Below are 22456 nucleotides of genomic sequence, written 5' to 3' on the forward strand. Positions count from 1 at the left end.
CATCGGCTGGGCTCAATCCGAAACCGCTGGTGCTCGGGGAAAAGGAGTTGTCCTGGCTACAGAGTTCATCTCAGAGTCCAGGCAAAGCTGGCCTCTGCTGCTTGGGAAGGGCTGACCCCCAGCGTTACTGAACTACCATCTTTTTCTTCCTCGTTCTTCTCTTGGGGCTCTTTTTTCTTCCTAGCCTTGTTCCTGCTTTGCTTTGTGATTCTTGGTGATGTCAGTTCTGTCTTCAAGCTGCTGCTGTGTTGCCCCAGCCATTTTCCTCCAGTTTTTCTCTCCGCTCCCTTTCCTCCTCTGGCTCAGCTGCCTTCTCACACACTCACACATGAAGGTGGTCGCGGTAACCACAGCTCGCCGTTTGCCTCTTCATGGTAAGTTTGGCTTTGGATCACAGGCTTCAGCATCCCAGTCTTTGCTGAGGTTTCGAACAGCACCAAGGACAGGCAGCAGACTGCTTGCTGAAAGCGAAGCTTCTGGCTTGAAAGTGGAGGGATTGCCTTCCCAGGGATGTCATTCAGGAGATACATGCCCAGCCTGGGCAGGGGCAAAGGCAGAGCTGTGCTGAGGCGAGTGTCCTGCAGACAGATCTCCTTGCCTGGGGAGGATTTTGCCCAGGGCTGTGCCCTGCTCCTGGTGGCTGGAGAATGCAGTGCCAGGCTGCCCTCACCACTTTAGCTGGTCGCTTGAGGTCTGGATCCAGTTCTCATCAGCACCATGGGAAATGCTCCTGGGAATTTCAGTGGAAATCTAATCATCTGTTTCACTGCTCAACTCTATTAGTTAGACCAGCTTCTTTTGTGGTAGGAAAAGTATGGACTTTTCACCACCTGAAACAACTGCCTGGGAGCTGTTTCTTCCCACCCTGGCTCAAAGGAGAGTAATATTCTATGGCTACAAGGACATGCTTCTTGCACTTCAAAGTTACTGTGGATAGGGTTTATACTTGTTATTCCACTTAATGTTTCTGACTTTGAAATGATTATGGGGTCTCCTCTGAATGCTTTATGGGGTAACAAAACTCCAGAAGAACAGGGCCCTTTCCAGCTGAGTAAATAGAAGATATTTTCATAAATCTTCAGACTATTGGAACATCAACAACATTATCCTACATGGGTTGTTATGACTTTGTATTTGAAGAGTTGTATGTTGAAGCTTAGACCTGTGCTTTCAGCCTCGTTTTCTATTAAGCTAGGAACTTCAAGTAATCCCACAGAGGGTACTTTAGTTAAATAAACTCTCAGAGCCCTACTTCAAGTTCTCTGTAGTCAGCTAGGGTGAAGATTACATTGCTTTGATCATCTCCGCATCCTCAACTGGGAATCCCATTCTTCGACGAAGGATCAATGCCAGAGCTTTACCTCCTCTCTGCTGCTTAAGACCTTAACACACATGGATGACAGGACAGAATAAAACCATGGGGGTTTTCCTGCAGGAGTCCTAGTTTTCTGGGCACTTATTTCCCCTCTCCCCCATTATATCCCAGTACTTTGTGAAGCTTCCCCTCTCATGCGTGATATAGCTTACACTTCAGTAGGCAAGTGAGTTACCTTAGGAGTACCTGCAAGCACTGCTGCTACTACAGGTTGGAGCAAAGACAGGGCACGGAGAAATCTCTGCTAATTAGCCTTAAGCAGCAACGCAGGTGACCCAAACCCAAACACGAGCTGGACAATGGGAATTCAAAGAAATGAACCTAAGGTTGAAGTAAGTTCCTCACTCAAGGTGTGCCCAACCCCTGCAGCACTGAGCAGCTGATTGTTGTGCGCAGGAGCAGCAAGAACATCTAGAGCTGAAAATGTTCACGGTTAACACCCCTCCTCCCCCAAAACATGTTTCAGAGTACAAACCTACCTCTGCCTTGTACCGGAGTGGGAGAGGGATTACCCTGGGCTGTTGGTTCGGTATCCACCTCTCTACCTTTCGGTGCTGGCTGCTCTCAGAAGTGAGCGATGGCTGCTCTGACTTTGGCAACTTCTATAAACCAAGTAGCTTCATGCGGAAATATGAAGACGGAGTAAGAGAAAACACTCCCCACTAAAAAGCTGGAGAAAACAGCCTTTAAATGAGTTTTTCACACCTACATCTGTAAGAAAAACCTGTGCGACAAGTTGGCCAAACCCTCTGCTGACTTTTCTTCTTCTTACTCATGAAGCTCTGTGCAGGAGACGTCAGCTTCCTCTCTCTGACGCTGGTCACTCACGGTGCCACCTTGCTCTCTGACACACATTGGTTACTCTCAGTCTCTAAGCTGTGGGCATCAGATAGATTTAATAAATTTCATAAGCAGAAATCACATTCTCAGTGGGAATATAGATGTCCTGTGCGACCTGTGACGAGTCAGAGGCATTAACCTCCTCAAGGTCCACACCTTGGGCAGCCAAAGCTCAAACTCTATAGGCAAGAAACAAACCCCTGGCTCCATATGGCACAGACAGAGCAGAAGGGAGCCTACAAAGCTGACGGGAAAAAAGGAACAGACATTTTCAGTGAATTTGAACATGACCAATGAAATCAGCTCAGAGGTACGTTCCTGGCTCATCTGCTGCTTGGTACAGAAAGGCTGCCCAGCTCTCGGGCAGCTAACAGCCATCAAACCAGCTCTCTTCGGCGTTTTCACAACCAGGCTACGTTCTTAATTCTCAGCACGGACTTTCATTTCTGCCCGCTGGTTATCTGTTGTTCTTCAAACCCACAGCTGGGGGAAGTGCCTGTGGAGATGGTGTTTTTCTTTCTAAATCAGCAAGATTTTATTTTTTTAAAAATCTTCACAGTTTGCAAGTTGTTTGTAGCCAAAACTCACATATCCCTGTTCAATTTGTTTTCCATCTACTTTATTCTTACTCATAAGCTTAAAAAAATGAATTCAGATAATAAAACCAAAGTATTCTTCTACAGTTCATTATTTGGGCTGAAACACCTTCCCTTGTGTTTGTTTGCCTATGGGAATAGATGGCAAGTCAGAACCTCTGTGATCTTCCCAACTAGGGAGGCAGAAATGGAAAGAATAAGAAATATGGAACAGCTTTTCAGCTGACACAAATCAGCACAGCTCCCTTGTTTTTAGAAAAGCTTCCCTGCTTTTGCCAACTTCAGATCCATGCCTGAGTTGCCTCAAGTGATGAGCCATTTAGGTAGCAATCCCACGGAAATCTAACAGGGCAATAGCCCCTCAGTCTATGTATAAACATAAGCACTCCTGGGAAAAAAATAATTATATCTGTATTTGCATATTATTCTGTCATTCCCCAAATACACCTAACTTCAGAAGCAGCCCTAATATGCACAACAAAAACCAACCGAGTACAGACAAAAAAATGTGTCAGCATTCTAGAGCGAGTAGTTCCTACTTTCCAGTAGTTCAACTTTCAAGTACCTTAGTCAAAGGATAAGTCTTGAATAATACAATGATGGATGGCGCACCCACTCATTTTGCTTCCTCTCCATTCATGAATTACCCAGGAAAAACCAAGTTCATTTACAGCAATCGCTGTTACTTCTTTAAGAAGGGTGTGGGTCATCCAGCCTTCTCCAGGGAAGGGAAAAACTTGACAGAGTTAAGGAATTAGTTCCTGAATGGGCCCTCACTGGAAAGCTGAGAGGGAATGGGAAGGCAAGAGGAGGTCACTGCAAGGCAGGGAAAACAAGGAAATCCTTACATAGATACCTGTTTTTAAAAAATATTTACTTAGTGTGTAGCGTAACTGACCAGACAAATTCAGTGGCATTAAGAACAAGCAAAGATAATTGTACCCGACAGTACAAATTGACAACATGAGTTCTGTGGAGTAAAGGAGATCTGTGAATCAAATCCAGAGTAGACTGGTAAATCTATGTAGTAACCAAGTACAGAGCCAGCACAGTATATGTGGACAGGAATACCTGAACAAAATTCAGAGAAATTTAATGGAACAGAAGAGCTTCTGCTGAACCTAACGGACTAAAATTTAATTTTCCGTCTAATTCTATCATAAATATTTTGGCATGGTCAAAGTGACGTAGCAAAGCCAGATGCGCAGTGTCAAATCATTAAACCAGGACTCGTTTTGTGAAATGGTAAAATTAACGTATTAAAGCCTGTTGTCTGTGCCATATGCATAATTGTTCTGCACTTGCATTTTGAGACTCTTTTCACAATAAGATTTTAAAAATGTTAAGGGCATTGAATAGACTGAAAAATCTTGAAGCACCATGACATCAAATGCTTTGGCATGAATTGTGTTCCCCATGACCTCAGCTTCTGGTTTCTGGGTTTCTACCAGCAAAAAGTGGCAAATGAAATGTGTGTACCTTCAGGAACGACAAATCTGATGTTAACACAGGACACGTGTCCAGTCCCACTGTAACAGTCTGTTCCCCTTCTTTCTGTGCTGTGGGCATTAATCCCCAGTGCCTAGTGGTTTGCGTTCAGAAATTTTAGGTCTCATCACTTTGGTTGGCCATGACAGTCATCCCCTGGAAGGGCCTTCCATCATGTAGTTATTCATTGTAGTTATGTAGTTATGCAACGTCATGTAGTTATTCGGTTGTTTACTGTGCTTAGACTTAATCTTCACCTTCAGGATGTTATTTTCATCCATATTCTTCTGTACCTGTCCAAAATTTGCCTCAATATTCTATGTTTGAACGTCTTGATCTACCTTTTACTCTTCCTGTAAGACCCTGGTTTCACATCAATTTAAAACAACAGGTCTTGTAATTAGGTTGGATAACTGCAGTCCAAAATTTTTCCTAGGCAGGACTCCAATAGAGTTAATTGGCTTCAGTGGGAGACTTGTCCAAGTAGGAAGGGCAGGATTTGGCCTCAACGAGACTATAAATTCCAGTTTAAAACTCGGTAGTTGTTCAGAGGCTCACTCCTGTGACAACATCATTCTTCGTGTTTCCTTTCCTGAATTCCTTTCCTAGTCATAGCAGGAAAGCTTTCTGGCACCAAAATTAAATGATAATACTCTGGCCATCTCCCAAAACCCTGTTATGTCTTGAAGAAAACATCATTGTCTCCACTGCCCTCAAAGGGAGTGTAAAGCCTCCAAGACGTCGGGTTTCTACATTTTGTTAGGAAGGGCCAGTTCTTTTCATGTAGGTCATAAACAGGCCCCAATAAACAACCGTGACCCTGCCAAACTCACCAGTTGCTTTAGATGATGTAATAAGTACTTACACTTCCAATAAACCCACAGCGCAGTATTTAAGGTATTCTCCACAGCTATGTAAGGAAGCACGCTGCTATACAACAACTACGGAGGGAATTCTGCCTGCTCAGCCCAAGCAGCACAAGTTAACTACAAGCTCTGGTTCAGGGGTTCCATTCCACTACCGCGCACCTCCCGTCCTTTTCAGAAGCTGTAGGCCATGATCCTTTCTTAATTCTCTTTGTGGTAAACATAAACGTTTGGGGTATTACGTGGTCCAAAATATAAGTAAAAAGTTAAACACAGCCTAGTTCAACAGACCATACATAGGGATTTCCATGCTACCAGCCCCTGTAACAAAGCACTCCTCAAGTTTCTTGTAACTGCACAGAAAACACTTCTTTCTTCATATCTGAGATCCCAAACATTTCCCGTTCTTTCAAATGCTTCAGTCACTGAATTATATCCCCCTTTGCCACGGAAATCTTGAGAAAACAAGTCAGTCATGCAGTGCTTCCCGTAGGTCACCAAGTTCCTGCCTGAGCAGCCTTAAGGGGAAAAGAGCTTTTCCAAACCCAAAGCTCTGCACCAAGGCTGCTCAAGCAGTGGTCCCCCTGGTCTCTATCAAGCTACTGGGTTTAGTTCACCAGATGATCTCAGCTACCGTAGAACCACATGGAAAGCCACTGACCTCTAAAACTTATTACACAAATCATTTATGACCTTGTGAGCTAATGCATCTGGAAATGAGACTGGTACCACCCTGTTTAAAAGGCCCAGGCTCTCCTGGAAAGTCCCAGGACTAAAACCACTGCTGCACTCTGCAATAGCCTTAGAACAAACTTTGCATAGAGGCACTTTTGGTAAGAGAAGCTGATCAAATATCCACTGTTTCTCCACTTCTTACAGCATAAACAATGGTACGTGGCCTAAGTCACATACATCCAATTTTGGCTCTAGCCGATGTGATTCCTGGTTTTCAAAAAGAACAGAGATGGGAACACAGATCCTGCTTTCAAATGAATACGCAGCACAGACAACGTGACAGCGCTTGCCAGTTCCATGCTCCCCCAACGCCCAGATACATGCAGTGAACACACAGGAACCCTGAAACAGAATTTATCAGACTCACTCCTGAGAAGACAGTCATCAATCCCCACAGGAAGGGAATGGATGAGATTTCTTTTTAATCTTCTGGGCTGTAGATGGGTCAGGAGCAGGGAGTGTTCAGCGGTTTTGAAGACAAATAAGAAGTGCAAAAAACCTGTGCGAAGACCGAATTTTCATTGACTGTCTTCCCTCCCCGCTGCACCTTCTGTTCTAACAGTGGGCCAAAATGACTGAGATGAAAGTAATTTGTGAACCCGGAGCTCAGTGGAGAAGCAGGGCTGAGTTTTGCTGTTTAAACAGTGACTTCTTTGACAGGTAAATCTTAGAAGAACACAGTATCTGAGCTGCCTATCACACAGCATATTTTGGAGAAAGACTTTATTTTTGCAGTGAAGCCAGCTCTTCACAGGCAAGTAATGTGAATTCCTCCACGTTAGCTCCCACTGGCCTCCAGGAAATGAAATCTAACTCAAAAAATAGCCATTCTGATGAGGGTTTAAACGAAAAATAAAGACTAAAATGCTAGTCACGATACACCACTGTCAAATTTTTCCCACCTTGGGTAATTTTGGTTCCTAATGGAGTTCATGCTACCTACCTACCTAGGTAAGTAGGTAATTTCACTAATTTAACCCACAAAACATCTATGAATTAAACTGTTTGGTGAAATATATCTTATAGCAGATTGACAGACATTAGGAATCAATGGGATGCTCCTGAGCTTTGACCTTGTTGAGCACTATCAGTCAGTTTGTCCAAATGATTTTCCAAACACTTAGCAACAATTCAGAAAATGGGCCATTAACACATTTTGTCTTGTTATGCAATTTTCCCCTCCCTTCTAAACTGGGCATTTTTCCAGGTCCAGTAGCCAACAATAAATCAATCACAGTCTCTCACAAGCCTTTTGACTTAAATCCTGTCCTGTAGGTTGAGTTAAAAACAGAGCAGAAATCACTGCAGGAGACAAGGCAGTAAGGGGCTACTGGTGACTGCTGTTTAGGAGATGTTTGCTTGACCCACAGCTGTTCTTGTTGCCATTCTTTGTGGACTCCTCTTCATTATCTGTTACAGAATCCTCCTCCTCTTCATCGCTCCGTTCATCTTTCAAGTCCTAGGGAGAAGAAAGCACTGTGAGCATATTCTGTACTTGCAGTATTTACTGTCAGATAAGTTACCAGATTGCTGTTATCAGTGCCGACCTTTCAAAAGCCCCTACAGATGCCAGACAAGGCTTTTACTGTTAGAGAAATAGGTATCTGGATCTTTACAATGACCTTGAAAAAATAACCAATTAATTTATTTAGCCAGGTGCCCCCATTTGTAGCTGCAAAACGAAAAGATGGCGCACTTAAGTTCCAGAACATGAGACGTCCTCCCTTCTTGGAAATTCCCCATCCTCCTCTGAAGACAAAACACCCCTGTCTTCCATCTGCCTCAGCAAATAAAAGCGCTAAAGGGAACAAATGTAAGGAAAACTAAATATACTAGATAATATCAAAAATGTCCCAGGAAACTCCTCCTCCCCCCAGAATGGAGGCTGACATCCAAGGACAGACCAGTTCACAACACTTTAATTTTGCAGAACCTAATGTTCTTTAGACAAAATTTCGTCCAGGACCTTGGCCCAGTCATTTGACCTCTTATTGCTTGTTTCTGCTTTCCCTTGTAAAGTGTTACTAGTAATCCCCAGGTGCTGTGGGATTAATTAAGAGTTGTGAAGTGCAGGGAAGATGAAAAGAATATTGTATAAAAGCTAAGTATGATGAATACAGTTGCCCAAACATAGAAGTTGAGAGGCTGCCTGCTTCTGACAGGTGTAAACTAAACAGTGAATAGTCGTGCCAGCATCTCCTGCTATCAACTTTGCTTAAAGAGACTTACTGACCCGAAAATATTCTCCGCTGCCTGATGGTGTATACATAACACCAACATTTGCAAAGAGGAGGCTGTGTCTATACAGCTATCATATACATCTTGGGTATATCATCCTGCTGAGGGAACTATCAGGGAGGACGGGATGGCTGGTCCATTACCAGGGACGAAAGGGCGTCAATGAGACAGATAAAATCCCTTACAAAAATCCCTTCCCAGCTCTATAGGAACATCTTCTAACAATTGGCAACCATGCTTCATCCCCAGACAGTCAAACATAACACTCACTAATGAATATTTCCACCACACAGAGAAAAGACATTGCGTCTACCCAGTATTTCACAGCAAAGGTTAGGGAGAGAGAAGACAATTCTGTGCTATTTGTCATGGCACGTAAATGCACCGTTAGTCTCCTATTTCTCAACTGCTACCATAACCCAAGACCCTACGATGTGTTCAGAAGTTTGGTTCAAACAATCGAGGCTTTCACATTAAAACCAAACACCTCTATGTCCCTTTCAGTGCAACAAGCTTACAAGAGCAGTGCCTGCCTCCCTAGAAGGACTTGCCATACCAACCGATGACCTGCTCTGCAGACTCAGGGTAGGATGCTGTAGTTAAATTCCTTCTACCTAAGCAGTGGCTGAGAACGGAAACGAGATCAAACCAGGCACCTAAGAAACTTTTCCCATTTCCAGCAGTTTCCTGTGTGAATGGCAGCTGCCACTGGTTGTCTCTTCCAGTTACTTGGAAGGTGACTGGTAGACCTGATACCACCTGATAGAATCACCTGATGCCCTCTAGTTCTTGTGTCAGAGGAGATGGGCAATAGCTATTCCCTCTCCAGCATCGCATGATTTAATAGACCACCTTTCACTTAAAACCAGGAGTTTCCCCGTAGCTGAGGATCAAAACCTGGGCCCTCACACCGTGGCTGACAATTTACCCCTTAGCACCAGGGTATCTAGTTTGTTAACTGGAACTCCCAAAATTTAACAGCCAGTGTTGTCAATGTTCAGTTGAGGACTGCAGGTGTCGCGGCGTCTATTCGTAGTGCAGGGGTGTTTGGCCTGCAGGACCATCTGCTGAGGGAGCCCTGAGGCTTCCCTTCCTAACAGAGTACGTTGCCTCCAGAGCCGTGGGCTGGAGCTGGCAGGCACGTTAGCCCTTGCACAATCTGCTGCCTGTACAGTCACACCAGAGACCACTCCATCATGGATAAATCTGTTCTCTTTGTCATCTTTCTGGATCTCAGCTAAAAAGGCAGAGACTGCATGTTCTTCCTGCTCCAAGATTGATGTGCCGAAGTCAGAGATAAGATGCAGAAAGGAGAAACCAGTGCTGTTCCTGCCCATCCTGTATCTGCTCTCAGAATGAGCTAACAACTTCACTTTCTTAGCCTGCTGGTCTGAGGTCTTTCTGAAGCGCCAAATTCATACACAGAAAATAAATGACAGCTTAGTAATAACTCATCCAGTTGCAATCTCATATCCCTTTATATATTACGCTTCGAGTAAAATGTATAGAACTAAAAAGAAAATTAGAGCCTAAACTCCATCTCATCAGAAACTATAAACTTCCTGGAGATTTTCTTTTGCCTTTTCCCTAACAACATACAAAGGGTATCAAAACAAACAAATCTTACTGTAAAAACTGTAAGATAAACTTGGCACGCCATCAGTTAGAGAAAAGGAAAGACAGCCTTTCCCACACAAACAATTTATGAGGTTCTGCCTCTTTCAGATCACCTCTCTCACTCCTGGTAGTTTTGCAGTTTGTATTTGCAGTAAAAGACAAACATTGAGGGTGTGCGGAGAGGCGTGTTACTGTTTTGCTGCCAGAAATATTTCAGGGGGGGGAAAGAAAAAAAAAAAAAGCAAACTAAACCTATGTACGGTGTCTGATGCAGAACCTGCTAGACTCACTAGGAATACCCTCGTCTTCCTGAGCAGCCCCTGGCTGAAGCTGCAAACATGGGGAGTGACGTGGGAGGAGCGTGTTTGTGCTTCATGGAGGGGCCTAAGCCAGTAAAGCCCCTAAGTGCGTATTTCATTTTGGGTACCTCATTGTCATCCACAGAAGTTGCCGGTACTCAAACACATGCTTAAGAATTGCTGGCATTCTGCTTTGCTTTCAACGATAGCTGATAAGTGACATTGATTCCTGGGCGTTTTTTAATTTCCTATAGGAATGAGCTGGCATTTTCAGCATGGAACTGGAAACTCTTGATAGGATTCGCTTCCCAGTTTTGATGCTGTCAAGCTGGATGCTGCGATTAAAGGCACTGTATGTAGCAATTAAAAACCATGTAAATGTTTTTTTCCGGCACACAGGAAATCCCTGCGTTTGAGATAATGTCTTACAGATTTCAAAGCAGCGGGAATTAAATTTCTTTGTATTATGAAGCAACCGTTGCAAATTTGCTGAATTTTGGGAAACAGGACTACTTTCGAAATTCTAATATTAATCAGGAAAAAATGCTGCTAAATCAAACCTAAATTTGTATTGTCTTTTTAATCATAAACCTGCTTCCTGACCAAGTGCCTCTACAAGTTCTTGATTTAGATGAGTCTGGCCATTTTTGTCTAGCTTAAGTGACAGAAGAGAACTTTAAATAGCCATAGCTTCATCTGTAACTAGAAAAACAAACAAACCTGTCTTTGCAAAATGTTTAAGCGACCATTATAAATATATTAAGATATCGTAAGCAAAGTTTGTGCATCTTAACTTTGACCTCATAAGACTAACAAAAAAAAAAAGTAACATTTCTTGGATTTTCCCCGCTTTAATACCAAGATGTTTTCTCTGAGCCCCTCACATCATATATTATAGTTGCGTTTTCCAACTCAAAGACTCTGCTCTTACTGTCCCTGAGCAACAACAGATGAATTTACTATCAGAAACACAAGAGCTGGCAAACTGTAAATACCACAACTGAGGCAGTCATTAATACTCACTGCTTTGGTTTAATGGCATCAACTGCATTTATTATACTTCAGATGGTTTAGGGTAACAGACAAAAATGGATGTGTATATTTTATGTTCTGGATGACTAACCAATTTAATCTTTCTAAACGGATGAATGGTTTCAAGGTTTATGAGAAGCAACACTAATGCTATAAAGTCTGCAAGAGAGCCATTTATAGTGAAGCCAAAGCCGCAAACTTTTATAATCTTTTTTCCTTTTGTTTAACCCTTCCACCTGCTGCTCAGTCTGCCTCTTTTAGTTAAATGAACCGTATTTGTTAAGGTAGTTTTGGCTTCTTGCATTTCACTGCTGTTAGAGCATGTATCATTCAAGTCACTAGCACCACATCTTATTACATGAACAGTAAAGGCTCTTCAAGAGACATCACCAAGGAAAAAGATTTCTTGAAATTAAGAGATGAGCAAGCTTCCTAGGTCGCTTCCCAGCCTCTTGTAAGCAAAAAAACATCATTCAAATCTCCAGCTAAAGTAAAAGAGAATTTACTCCAAATTGTGCAAGTTTGTCTCTCAATAAAGCACTCAGAAATCACTTCCCTCTAGTCAAGTTCTTGGCGCTGCACTCTTTCTGCTGCAGCTGATGAGAGCATCGGGAGAAGGACACGGCTATGCTGGAAGACAGATGGAAGTGGGTTTCCTGTTTCTACATGCTGGCGATACAATCTGAAGCTCACTGGTGGAGAAGCGGGACCGGGCAGACACCACCCATCTCTCCTGCTCCCCTTTACTGGGTACATGGCATCTTCGTCCATGTGCATGTTGAGGTCGCAATGCAGCCATGGCTTCATATCTGATACACAGTAGTTAGAAGTGGGAAGTGCAAGAGCAGAGGAAAAGACAATGTCAAGCCATATTAAAAAAAAAAAAAAAAAAAGCAAAAATAATTGTAGCAGTGTGGCAGTGTGGATTGATCCTATAAACAGCGAGGAAGCCTTAGCAGCATGCCTTCAGCTTTCTCAGAAAGGGAAAGGCACTTGATAGCAAATGGATCGTTGGGTCAATGCGGCTTACTGCAGGTTGTCAAGTCAAGGTCTCAAAACGTAAATCGTTACTATAATGACATGCTCCAAAACAGAAATAGCTACTGGGGCAGCATGGAGAAAAAGAAAATGGCTGAGAGATATCTGAGCTGAAGACATTTCCGCAGTGAAGTTCAGTTGCTACATTTTTTTTTTCATGAATCTGCTTCCAATGCAGCTTCTCTCTGGTTCACCCTGATAAAGGCACATAATTTTTAAGAGGCATACCATAACTTCGGTTGGCATTATGAAGGCAATAGTGTAGGGTCTGCTTCATAAATTCATGGTGTAAGGTTGGGAGTACAGTGGTGGGGGGAGGCTTGTTTGCTTTTTCAGATGTCCAGCTGAAAGAGAGGACGGCACAGGCTTGCTGTGCCTTAGCACAGGCAAAAGTGGGCAATATCGGTCTGTATCATTCAAGCTCTTTCTCACTGGTGTCACTGTGTCCGTGTGTGGGTGGGAGATACACCAGACCTAACTCATCCAGTGGGATCAACACTGACTCAAGGCTTCTCAGCAGCATAAGGAGATTTCAGTTTTGCTCTTGCCTGGACAAGACTAAAACCAACCTATCTTCTGGGTTAAGCATAATTTATGTCCACACAGTTAACTGGATTTCTGCTACCAGGTATGGATACAGAAAAGCAATTCACAGCTGATTCTGGAATTTTAATTATGTGTTTTCTGATTTGCTACAATTTAGACATTTTCTGATTTAAGTTAGGATAAGAATAAATATTTGAAAATGTATCTTATATGAAAATCAGAATGTCCTAAATCTTCTATCTTAAGGTAGAATTAAGAATATTTTCATTTAAGTATCTACAAACATATTGACTAGATCTTGATTTTTCAGTGTAAAGACAATAAATTTGACAGCACCTGCACATATGGAAACAGCTTGCAGTACAAAGATGAAAGCTGTTAGTCAGGTCAGCAACCACTGACTCAAATAAAAGAGATAACAAACAAGAGAGATAATAAAAAGTCAGTCCAAATAGATAGAAGCGGGTACTCTTCTAACAAATAATACTATAAAGTTGATGAATCTCTGTGTTCAACATGTTTAATTCAACATCAATAATTCAACTCAGCTGACATATGGCTTAATACATCTTTACTTTCCTGTGGAGACTAAGCAATATACATTTGGATTCGGGCATACTGTTCTGTATTTCCAGCCTGGAAGATTTTATTGGAAAATATATTTCCCTTTTCGGCTTATACACACTAGGCAACATAAATAATGTTGGTCTTCCATGGAAGATGCACTGTTGGACTCTTTTCTGCAGTTTTTAAATGAAGATGCAGACTTTCTAGGTTAATTGTGTTTGACATCTTGTGGCCAAAACTCCTCTTATTTAATCTCTCTATTCTATGTAATACCCGTTCCCCAAGCTTTCCACTGAGTTTTCAGAGAGAACTCAAAGACGACGTATGAAAAACAGATTAAAAGAAAAGTTACACTAACCCCACAAATAGTGAAAAGAACAGTCTCATAAAACTAGATGTTACTATTATAACATGTCCATGATTTTGATTGAGGGAATAAATTCAACCTCAAAAAAATATCACCTGTGTTGTCACTCAGCATAACACACCTGTAACTGGGGCTATAATACCCTGGCTGTTCAGAAGAAATAAATCTTTGTTTACAGTTAATCAGGTACTCTGTGGTTTCAATAAAGTCTGCTAGCTGTGTTATTGAAATCCACTAACTAAACCTTGCACTCAAGTGTATGTGGCTTTACGATAATGTCAAAAGCCCAGGAGGTACTGAGTGAGTCATAATGTCCCACTGCTTTTTGAATTCTTCCAATTTTAAATCCACAGTTGGCAAGGAAACAAAGAACAATATAATAGGCATTTGATGCTGTTCTCTATAGTGAACTTTTTTTTACCCTAAGACAGAACTTGCATTAAGCCAAGGAGTTCAGTGGTATGAACTTTTATCAGAACATGCACTTTTATACCTTATAAACGATTTTTTGGCAACAAAACAGCTGATCAGACACTTGCACTTTTCTCAGTGAGGTATGATACTGCACTTAGGATGAATGTTTTGAAATAACACAGCTGCTAAAGAATATTCCTACAGAAGCCTTATAGCACTATTAGACTAACCTGAAACCACAAAGTGTACAACCACATAAATGACAGGCACTTCTACCCAACGTGTCCATTAAGGTGCTCATTTCTCTATTTTCATTGTTAGGAGGCATTCCATTCCTTTTGTGATGTATCTAAAGGTTACTTCTATTTAAACATTATCAATCCAATTTTCAAGTCACATACCTAACAAGTAATGTCTTTTCACTTGACATTCACATCACAATACCTAAAATAATTTCAACGTTGTATCTATAAACACCCTGATATATTGAGGCTGGATATAAAATACTTTAAGTAGTACCTAATGAGCACGCTTTCTTAAATAGCATTGGAAGTCTTTGAGACTTGTGTGCTTAAGCACTTGGTGGTGGCTTTTCTTCACTAAAGTTCAGCATGCTGCAAGTCAGGTATCTGTTCAGAGACTGTTCTCTGGGGCTGCTTTATAACCAACAGAACGAGAAATGGCTCTTCCCAGAGCGTGAGCTGCCCCACCGCTGCTGGGGTGAGAACACTGGACACAGAATATTGCTCACTGGAGACACCATTCGTCCTCCACTGACTACACGGGGATCCTTGAACTTGACCTAGACACAGCTTAAGTTACACAGGACAAATCCTACCCTCACACGCTTCACACCCATCACCGCCTGACTCGACTGATAGACTGATGAGGTTGGTTGGTTTGCTCTCTGATGGTGTGAACTCTGCAGTGTGCTGTGCCCAGTCAAAAGTTGTTAGAATTGTGTTACAGGGGAGAGACTGCTCCTTTCAAGATTTCTTCCCTTCTTCACATGTAATAAGGATTATAGAGTACTCCTAGGGAAAACATTTCCTTTAAATATAAGATAGGACAATTTCCGTTCTCAATTGATATTAATCTATCATTAACTAGATTTATTTCAAGCTTTTTTTTTTTAATCGATTCAGCAGATTGCAGTACTGCGAACCCCTCTGACAGTATGAGAATTACTCACCTCATAACAAAGTCACAATTCAAACCTCTGCAGCATATATTAAAAATAGTAAATGAAGGCACCAAAAGTTCTGTAGAAGGCCTAGGATTTGCTCTGTGAATTCATTTTTGGCAATTGAAAAAATAAATACATATGCACACTATATATATGTATAGATTTTATATAGGTGCATACATGTAAAACTAGCAACCAATGGAACATTTATTTCATAAATGTCCTGCTACAAAATTAAAAGATATGAGCAGTTAACAAGGGAAGTCAGAAAAACTGTCAGCAACTGCCCTTCTGTGAACAGCAAAGCAAAAACTTTACCGTTTGTCTTCCATCTGCATTAGGAACTTCCACATAAAAAGAGTCATTTAGATCAGGGATTTACTAGAAGTAGAGTTGGCCTGTGCCAGACACACATGCAGAGAGAGGGGCAGGGGTGCTTGTTTGGCCAGATCCATTGCTGGTGAAAACTAACACAATCGCATTGACTTCAAGTCGAGCCGTGCTCATTTATACCAGCTGAGAACCTGGCCCTGTATCAACACCGCAGACTTTGCTGAACTGGCCAGGGCAGGAGGCTTTGCTTTCAGAATTACATATAGCTTCAGTTTTCTGTTCTTAGAGGCAGCGGTCATCTGCAGCTTCTACCGAAGTCAAAGTCAGCAGCTTTGGGAACAGCAGGCTTTTACTGCAGCACGTAAGGGACCTGCACAGCCTCTTCACGGCACAGCTAAGATCGGAGAGGCAAAGGGAGCATCCACACCCCCAATTTATTGGGCTATGGCCAGAGGATTGAGTCTGCTCTTGCATAGTCTTGTGTGTGCATAACAGGTCTGTGGAAGGGTCCTTTGTCCTCACTGCCACCCCAGCATGCATTCACAAACCCATCTATTCCAATGAAATGCCCAGAAAATATTTTCTTCGGTTTCTTATTAGTTCATTCCTCCACAATGGTCATAACAGTCCTTAACTTCAGTTTTTTAAACTTTACCTGATTTTTATATAATAAAGTGAAAGGTGGTGTGGAATTCTCAGCATTCTAAGTGAGTTTATTTTAAAAAAATGATTTAAAAAAAAAATCAAAATTCCAGCAAAGAACACTGTCACTGTTTTGAAATCCGAGATGTATATTTTAGGGTATAGTGTAACATACCTTGCTGGAAGCCATTGCCCAGCTGCTAACCCCTTCTATAATCTGGAGTAAAAAGTGAAATTTAACTAGCAATCTGCCTTTTAGCTCCCAGTGCCAGGAAAACTAACTAGTTGAGGCCAAGGAGACCAGGCAGTGCTCTTGGACTGGCACGTAACATTTGTGCAGTAGAGAACAACTGGTGGCTTTTCGTCCTTCACAGGCCCTGCTGGGCTACACACTTGGACAATACACATTTCTGAGGTCAGCTTTGACTTCACATCTGCAGTAAGGGTAGGACTCCAGAGCTCCACAGCGTGCCCACAGCGGCTTTTCTCCTTTTTGCCTATCATTGTAAATACCAGCCAGCACCTCGGACCCTTTTATGCTTTCTTCTGCCTGCCTCTCACCCCTCCTCCCTCAACTGAATTTGGCAGCCTGAAGCGAGACATGTAGCCAGGCTTTGGGCTTAACTAGATTGCTGTAGCAGAATGGGAAATATGCAGATGAAAGAAAGTCATAACAGGAAGTAATTTCCCTTTACTAGGGCATGAGCCTTCACGCTGCTGACCTGGCTGGCTAGCTCCCATCTCCAGGCTATTAAAAAGCTCATGTCCCAAAGGCAATAATTTGAATCAACTGGGAAGGTTCCCAGATAGACTGGTTTTCATCTCTAAGAGGGAAAACTTTCATTGGTCCTATTTAGTTTCCCCTAATAAGCTATCTTCATGAGAAAACCTGCTATAAATATTTATCTGTTAAGAACCAACAAATTCAACTTCTCCATAACCCATTTTTCTTTAAAATGGGGAAAAGGCAACCCCTACTAATCTAGTTCAATCCATCCTGTGTTTGTGCTAAACCTTCACTCAGAAACTCGAACTCTGAAGCAGGACATGAGTGTGTACTGGCCCTTCCCAGTTCAGAAAGTAACCACAAAATCTCCAGTGAAAGCTTTTCCACAACTTCCCAGTCCCACAGAGTCATGAAATTGTAACTAACTAGATTATCATTATCCTCTAAAATACATAACTGCTTTTAAAACAAGTACATGGAATTCAGGCAAATACACCTCTCGGTCTGTTTTATCAGCACCCTGATAGCCATTGGTGCAGTACAGGCTTAACAAAACATGTTATGTAAAAGAAAACAAAAAACTTACATGCCTCTAGTTTGGGAAACCAAACCCTGTCCTCTGCTTAACTCCTGTTGAACAGCATTTTTCTGAAATGAATGACTTCTCACTGAATGTGTTAATTCTATTAAATTTCATTTTCTGATTGTAAATGTCCTGAACATAACTTTTTTACTGCTTTGGAAAGAAGAAAAAAAAAAATCAGCTGAAAATCTGCCTTTTTAGGAGTCCAATGAACTGCTGTACATGCCAAAACCAACTATACATTTCATGCTTCATTTTCACATCCCAGTAATTGCATGGTCTATGGAAGCACAGCACTGTTGTGCATGATTAGGGTCATGTGACGGCCTTTTGCAGCTCCAGTTAAGAGTCAGAGTTTGTTACCTGGGAGCAATCAGGCTCAGCTCACCTATGGTGTGTCTAGTGCACACTGAACAGCACACAGCTCAAGCACGAGCACTGGATCCAAATCTATTTGCCACAAAAGAGATTTAAAATGTAATCTCTTTAGAGGCCATTATACTTTCATGTTATACAGAGCTTTTTGTTCCTATCTATAGTTTTAAGAATAAGATTTCTGATTAGGATTAGATATCTCGAGTTATTGCAGAGTTCAATGAGAAAGTCAGTGCTGCCTCAGCTGCCAGAACAGTGAAGCGTTCGCAGTCACAGCATCCTGGGTGAACACCGGCTGAAGAGTAACTCCGTTTTAATAAAGGAAAACCAGCAGATTTTAAGCACTGTGGATTCATGGTCTAATTCTAAAGGACATAGATTTAATTCTATAAGTAACTAAGGAAAGCAAAGCAAGCAAGTGCTAGGGCCTTAGAATTGTCACACAGAAGTCTGTACTTCTATGGGGAAATGTTTAAGGACCTACAAACCAAAAAATACCCATTGCTTTGAAGAACGTGCTGTAGGCCTGTGTTTTGTGAGCAAGAAAATTCTCGCTCAAGTTCTGCACTGAAAGCCCATACTCCCCAGACCCATGTGGTTACAAAATAAATACAAGATTTCTTTATATATATATATATTAATCATATTTACTTACAATACTTATTTACTAAAAATATGACTTGTTTGATGCAAACAGATCAAGCACAAAAACTAAGAGGAAAAATCACAAATGTATCCCAGGGAAGGAAGGTTCTGAAGAAGCTGAGGCAAGTCTGAATAGCCTCAGACTAACGCAGCTAAAGGCATCTGTCAGGAGCAGGTAGCAATGGGAACTGTATAACTTAATCTGAAAACTTACACAAAGGGTTATAGCAAGTCTCTGAAGAGATAAAGTCACTGAAAGAAAGATAGAAAGTAACACAGACCAGCACCTCTGCAGGTGTAAAAAAAATCATTATTCTTCAGTATAAGTAGCGAGGGCATGTTTTATAAAGGCAGGCTATGCCTGTGTTCCAAAGGACTTCCAGGCCTTGCCTACACATTAATATGAAAACACATCAAGTATTCTAGTCCACGGGCACGCTTTTAGGGATACAGTTTTAGTCATGTATCCTCTTTTGATACAGAAAAGGGAGTAACCGATTTAAGGACTCTTTATATGGCTACGCGCTTTTCATGGCAAGGCCTCTACTGGCATCCCAGCGTCAGTGTATAAGAGAGAACGAAGGAAAGAAAGTTAACTTGAACTGGCAGAGATTTCTCAGTACAAGAGCAATCATCAGTCAGAACAAAATGCTGAAGTAGAAGATTGATTGCTGGAAACAGCAAAAATATCATAACAAGTATTTCACAGCTCTCATTTCAACCCCAAAATAGTATTTTCTTATTGTTTTCAGCTACCCTTACTCTGTCATTAATCATTCTTTGAATGCCAACTCTCACTGTTCCCTTGGGAATTTGGACCAAGTAAGGAACGAACAAACCACGGACAAGGATACACCCAACCAAAATCTTTACAAAGCCTGTTTACTGAGTACAAAACACCAAAGGAATATTGAAGAATACATAGGTGGCACCAGCTAATTTTCTTTAGAGTGACAAGTCCAAAAGCCTGCTCTACGGCACTGCAAGGTCTTTTCTGCTTCAGGAAAAGCTAAGAACCACAGTGAATCAAAAAACTGCAGCTGATGACTCCTGAATAATAGTGACTGTTAGTAAGCAGCTCATTACCTTACTTGAAGGCAGCCTGACAGAGACAAAAGAATTAAAAGAGAAAGAAAACACATTTCTGGTCATATTACAGTCTGTTAAAAACCTGCCGTTACCTTCTGCCATTGATGGACTTTGCATCAGCCCTGAAGTATCTGAGTCATGTGGACACCATGCCCATTTCCTACAAACTCACACATATTTTTCAAGATGTAAAGCACTGAAGTCTCAAAACTTTAACTCAGTGTGTAATGATTTTAACATATATTTTACATCTTAATTTGCCATAATAATGTGGCTATAAGCTGCTGTCATTCGCTCCCTTTTTCTGACCTTGGAAATAAAATGTTTAATCTCCATGGGATTTTCCTGGCGAGATATTTTAAATCGGTGCATATGTACATACTTCTCTATATGTTTTTTCAATTTTCCTAAAATATTCTCATATGTGCAGACATGATGACTAGACATGTTTCAGTGGTGCTTGAAACTTGATACAAGTGGGTAATTTAACCATGTAATTGAACAATATTACAGAAACACACGGAGTTTCCAAGGCAACAAAAGGCCTTGGATATCAAGATGGCAGCCAGCAGCGAACATTGCAATTGCCTGACCTAACTTGAAAAGAAATTACACTGAAAAATGTCCTTCCTCTCACAGCAGAACTGATCTAAGATACATGGCTACAGGTCTGACCCTGAAGGGCTTTTCTTGCATGTGCATCTTACTCATACACAGGGTCACAAAATGCCATATGACAAAGGACGTTCGGGTTCCTTTTGGGATATTCTTTTCATATTTTCCAGATGTAAGAACAATCTTTGCTTTGAAAAATTTAGTACTCCTGTCCCCTCAAGTTTATCCCCATTGAAAATAAAAATCTTCTCAATGCAAAGTAGCTGAGTGCAGCTTAGTTTGTCCATGCAGGGTTCCCCCTTATTAAGGCATTTCTGGAGGAATGGGCTGGGGGAAAGGTAGCACAAGTCCCGTGAGCCTGGAGAGCAATGCTGCTCCATGCTACCAGCTTCGGTGCCAGAGACTCCCATGCCTGAGAAAACAGGACACAGAGGGACACAGCAAGATCATATCCTCCCCTTCTTTCCTTTTTCCTCATTTTTATTAACCTCTGGCTGCAGTATTTGGGAGGAGAGAAACTGCAAGGTTTTTAGTCCAAGTTCTTTTTTGCTGAAGCAAGTCAGTCAGTGGAGCAGTTATCCCAGAGGACTGAGGGTAACTGTCCCCTTCATTAGTGCAGAGGGGAGGTGACATCCAAGATGAAAAGCTTCTGACCCGACAGTCTCAGACAAAAGCCATGTCTTCCTGCAGGGAAGTGTAAAGCATGGAAGAAGCTCATGAGGCTGCAGTACTTAGTGTCACTTCTGTACGGATTCCTGCTTTTTATAAAGCCTCCTGCCAGAGTCCAGAGAGGAGTGTCGAATCCAGACCCACAGTTCTAAGCAAGACGTGACACAGCTCTGCATGGCCCTTTGAATAACACCAAAGGGGGCTTGGCGGGTATGTGGCATCCTGGAGCCTTGGGCCCTCCTGTTTACATCACCCCCCCAGAGTTCCACCTTGCATGTCTTACCAAGACAAGTCCTTTATACCTGTCCTTCAATAAGGGACAACAGCACTTCTCATTGAGAATAAATACATCCAAGCCCACTGACACTCTCACAGGGTGATGACATGGTCCAGAAAGATACAGTCAGAGGAGACACCTGGCCTGGGACGGATGCTAGGAGCTGTTAACGGCTGCACTGTACTGGTTTTCACTGGTGACCCCGATAACCCAAGGCGGCTCAAGGCACAGAGGGCAATAAAGAAAATTCTTTACACCCTTTCTATGCTCAGAGCTTCCTTCAGTTAAACAACAACATCAATCCCTATTCCCAGTTACATCATGACTTAATTTTTCCATCTGAAGTAGCTAACCGTCGCTTCAAGAAAAATGTAAAAAATTGCCTGTTTTGTGAATGAAAACTTCAAAGCCTTGGGCAGAGAAACAAACCCCTTCTAACACAAGGATGATGGCTCACTGGTATTCCACTAAAATAGCAACAGCTATTTGTGTGGAGTATGTCTATAACAAATATGTGGGTATAAAAATGCTGCCTTGCAAACACCGCTCTTTTCGACCTTGCCTTTACAGCTTTGGAGGCACTGGCTGCTTTCACAGCCAAGTTTGCCACCGCTATGGAAAACAGGCTGCACATGCAAGCCAGCTGAAGTCATACAGACTGAAAAGGGCTAGGGCTGCTGCTGCTACCACTGTAAAAATGTTATTTGGAAACCATCTTCTTAGAGAGCTGTATAAGGAATCAAAAATCCACGGTAGAGATGAAGGCTTGATGCTTTCCCATTTTTTAGCAATGACTAATACAAAAAATCCTCTTATCTCAAAATAAAACATTTCTGCCCCTTACAAAGGCATATAAGCAGGCAGGGCAGGATGGCCTTATATAGCTGGCCTAGTAATGTCCTCTTCACCACTGTATCTACAGACTTTCTTGCACTGTGCTCTCATAACCTCAAGCAATGTGGATGCAGAACTATGCCAAAGCTTTTCTGTTCCCCGGCTGCAAGGCAGAGGGATGTCCCTCTTGATTTCATCAGAAGAGTTGTGTGAGAACAGCACAGAGACAAGGCCAAACTCAAAAAAGAAAACTACAAGTAACCACTTTAACGCTCAATAAGCCAGGCCAGAACTAGTTTTGTAATTAATCTAACGGAGGTAACTGACATGCAAGAAATACAAGTTTTTCAGTGTTTAAGGGAACATAGAAGCACGTTTTAGTTCAGAATGCCACAAACCATTTTTTCTGCAGATTTGTCCCTTATGTACAGCTGTTTGCTGTCTAACAAGGGTTGAGTTTGTA

General features: G+C 41.9%; 1 protein-coding gene across 1 annotated transcript in view; it reads right to left on the minus strand.

Moving 5' to 3' along the window:
* Positions 1 to 247: 247 nt before the first annotated feature.
* The window catches only part of CERS3 (ceramide synthase 3), a 38553-nt gene continuing 16344 nt past the window's right edge, over positions 248 to 22456 (minus strand). The window contains exon 10 of the mRNA XM_027793977.2: positions 248 to 7359. Within this exon, the coding sequence (XP_027649778.1) occupies positions 7228 to 7359 (132 nt within the window). The 3' untranslated portion in view covers positions 248 to 7227. The remainder of the gene's footprint in view (positions 7360 to 22456) is intronic.

The sequence above is a fragment of the Falco peregrinus genome, chromosome 1 (assembly GCF_023634155.1).
Source record: "Falco peregrinus isolate bFalPer1 chromosome 1, bFalPer1.pri, whole genome shotgun sequence".
Taxonomy (NCBI): Eukaryota; Metazoa; Chordata; class Aves; order Falconiformes; family Falconidae; genus Falco; species Falco peregrinus.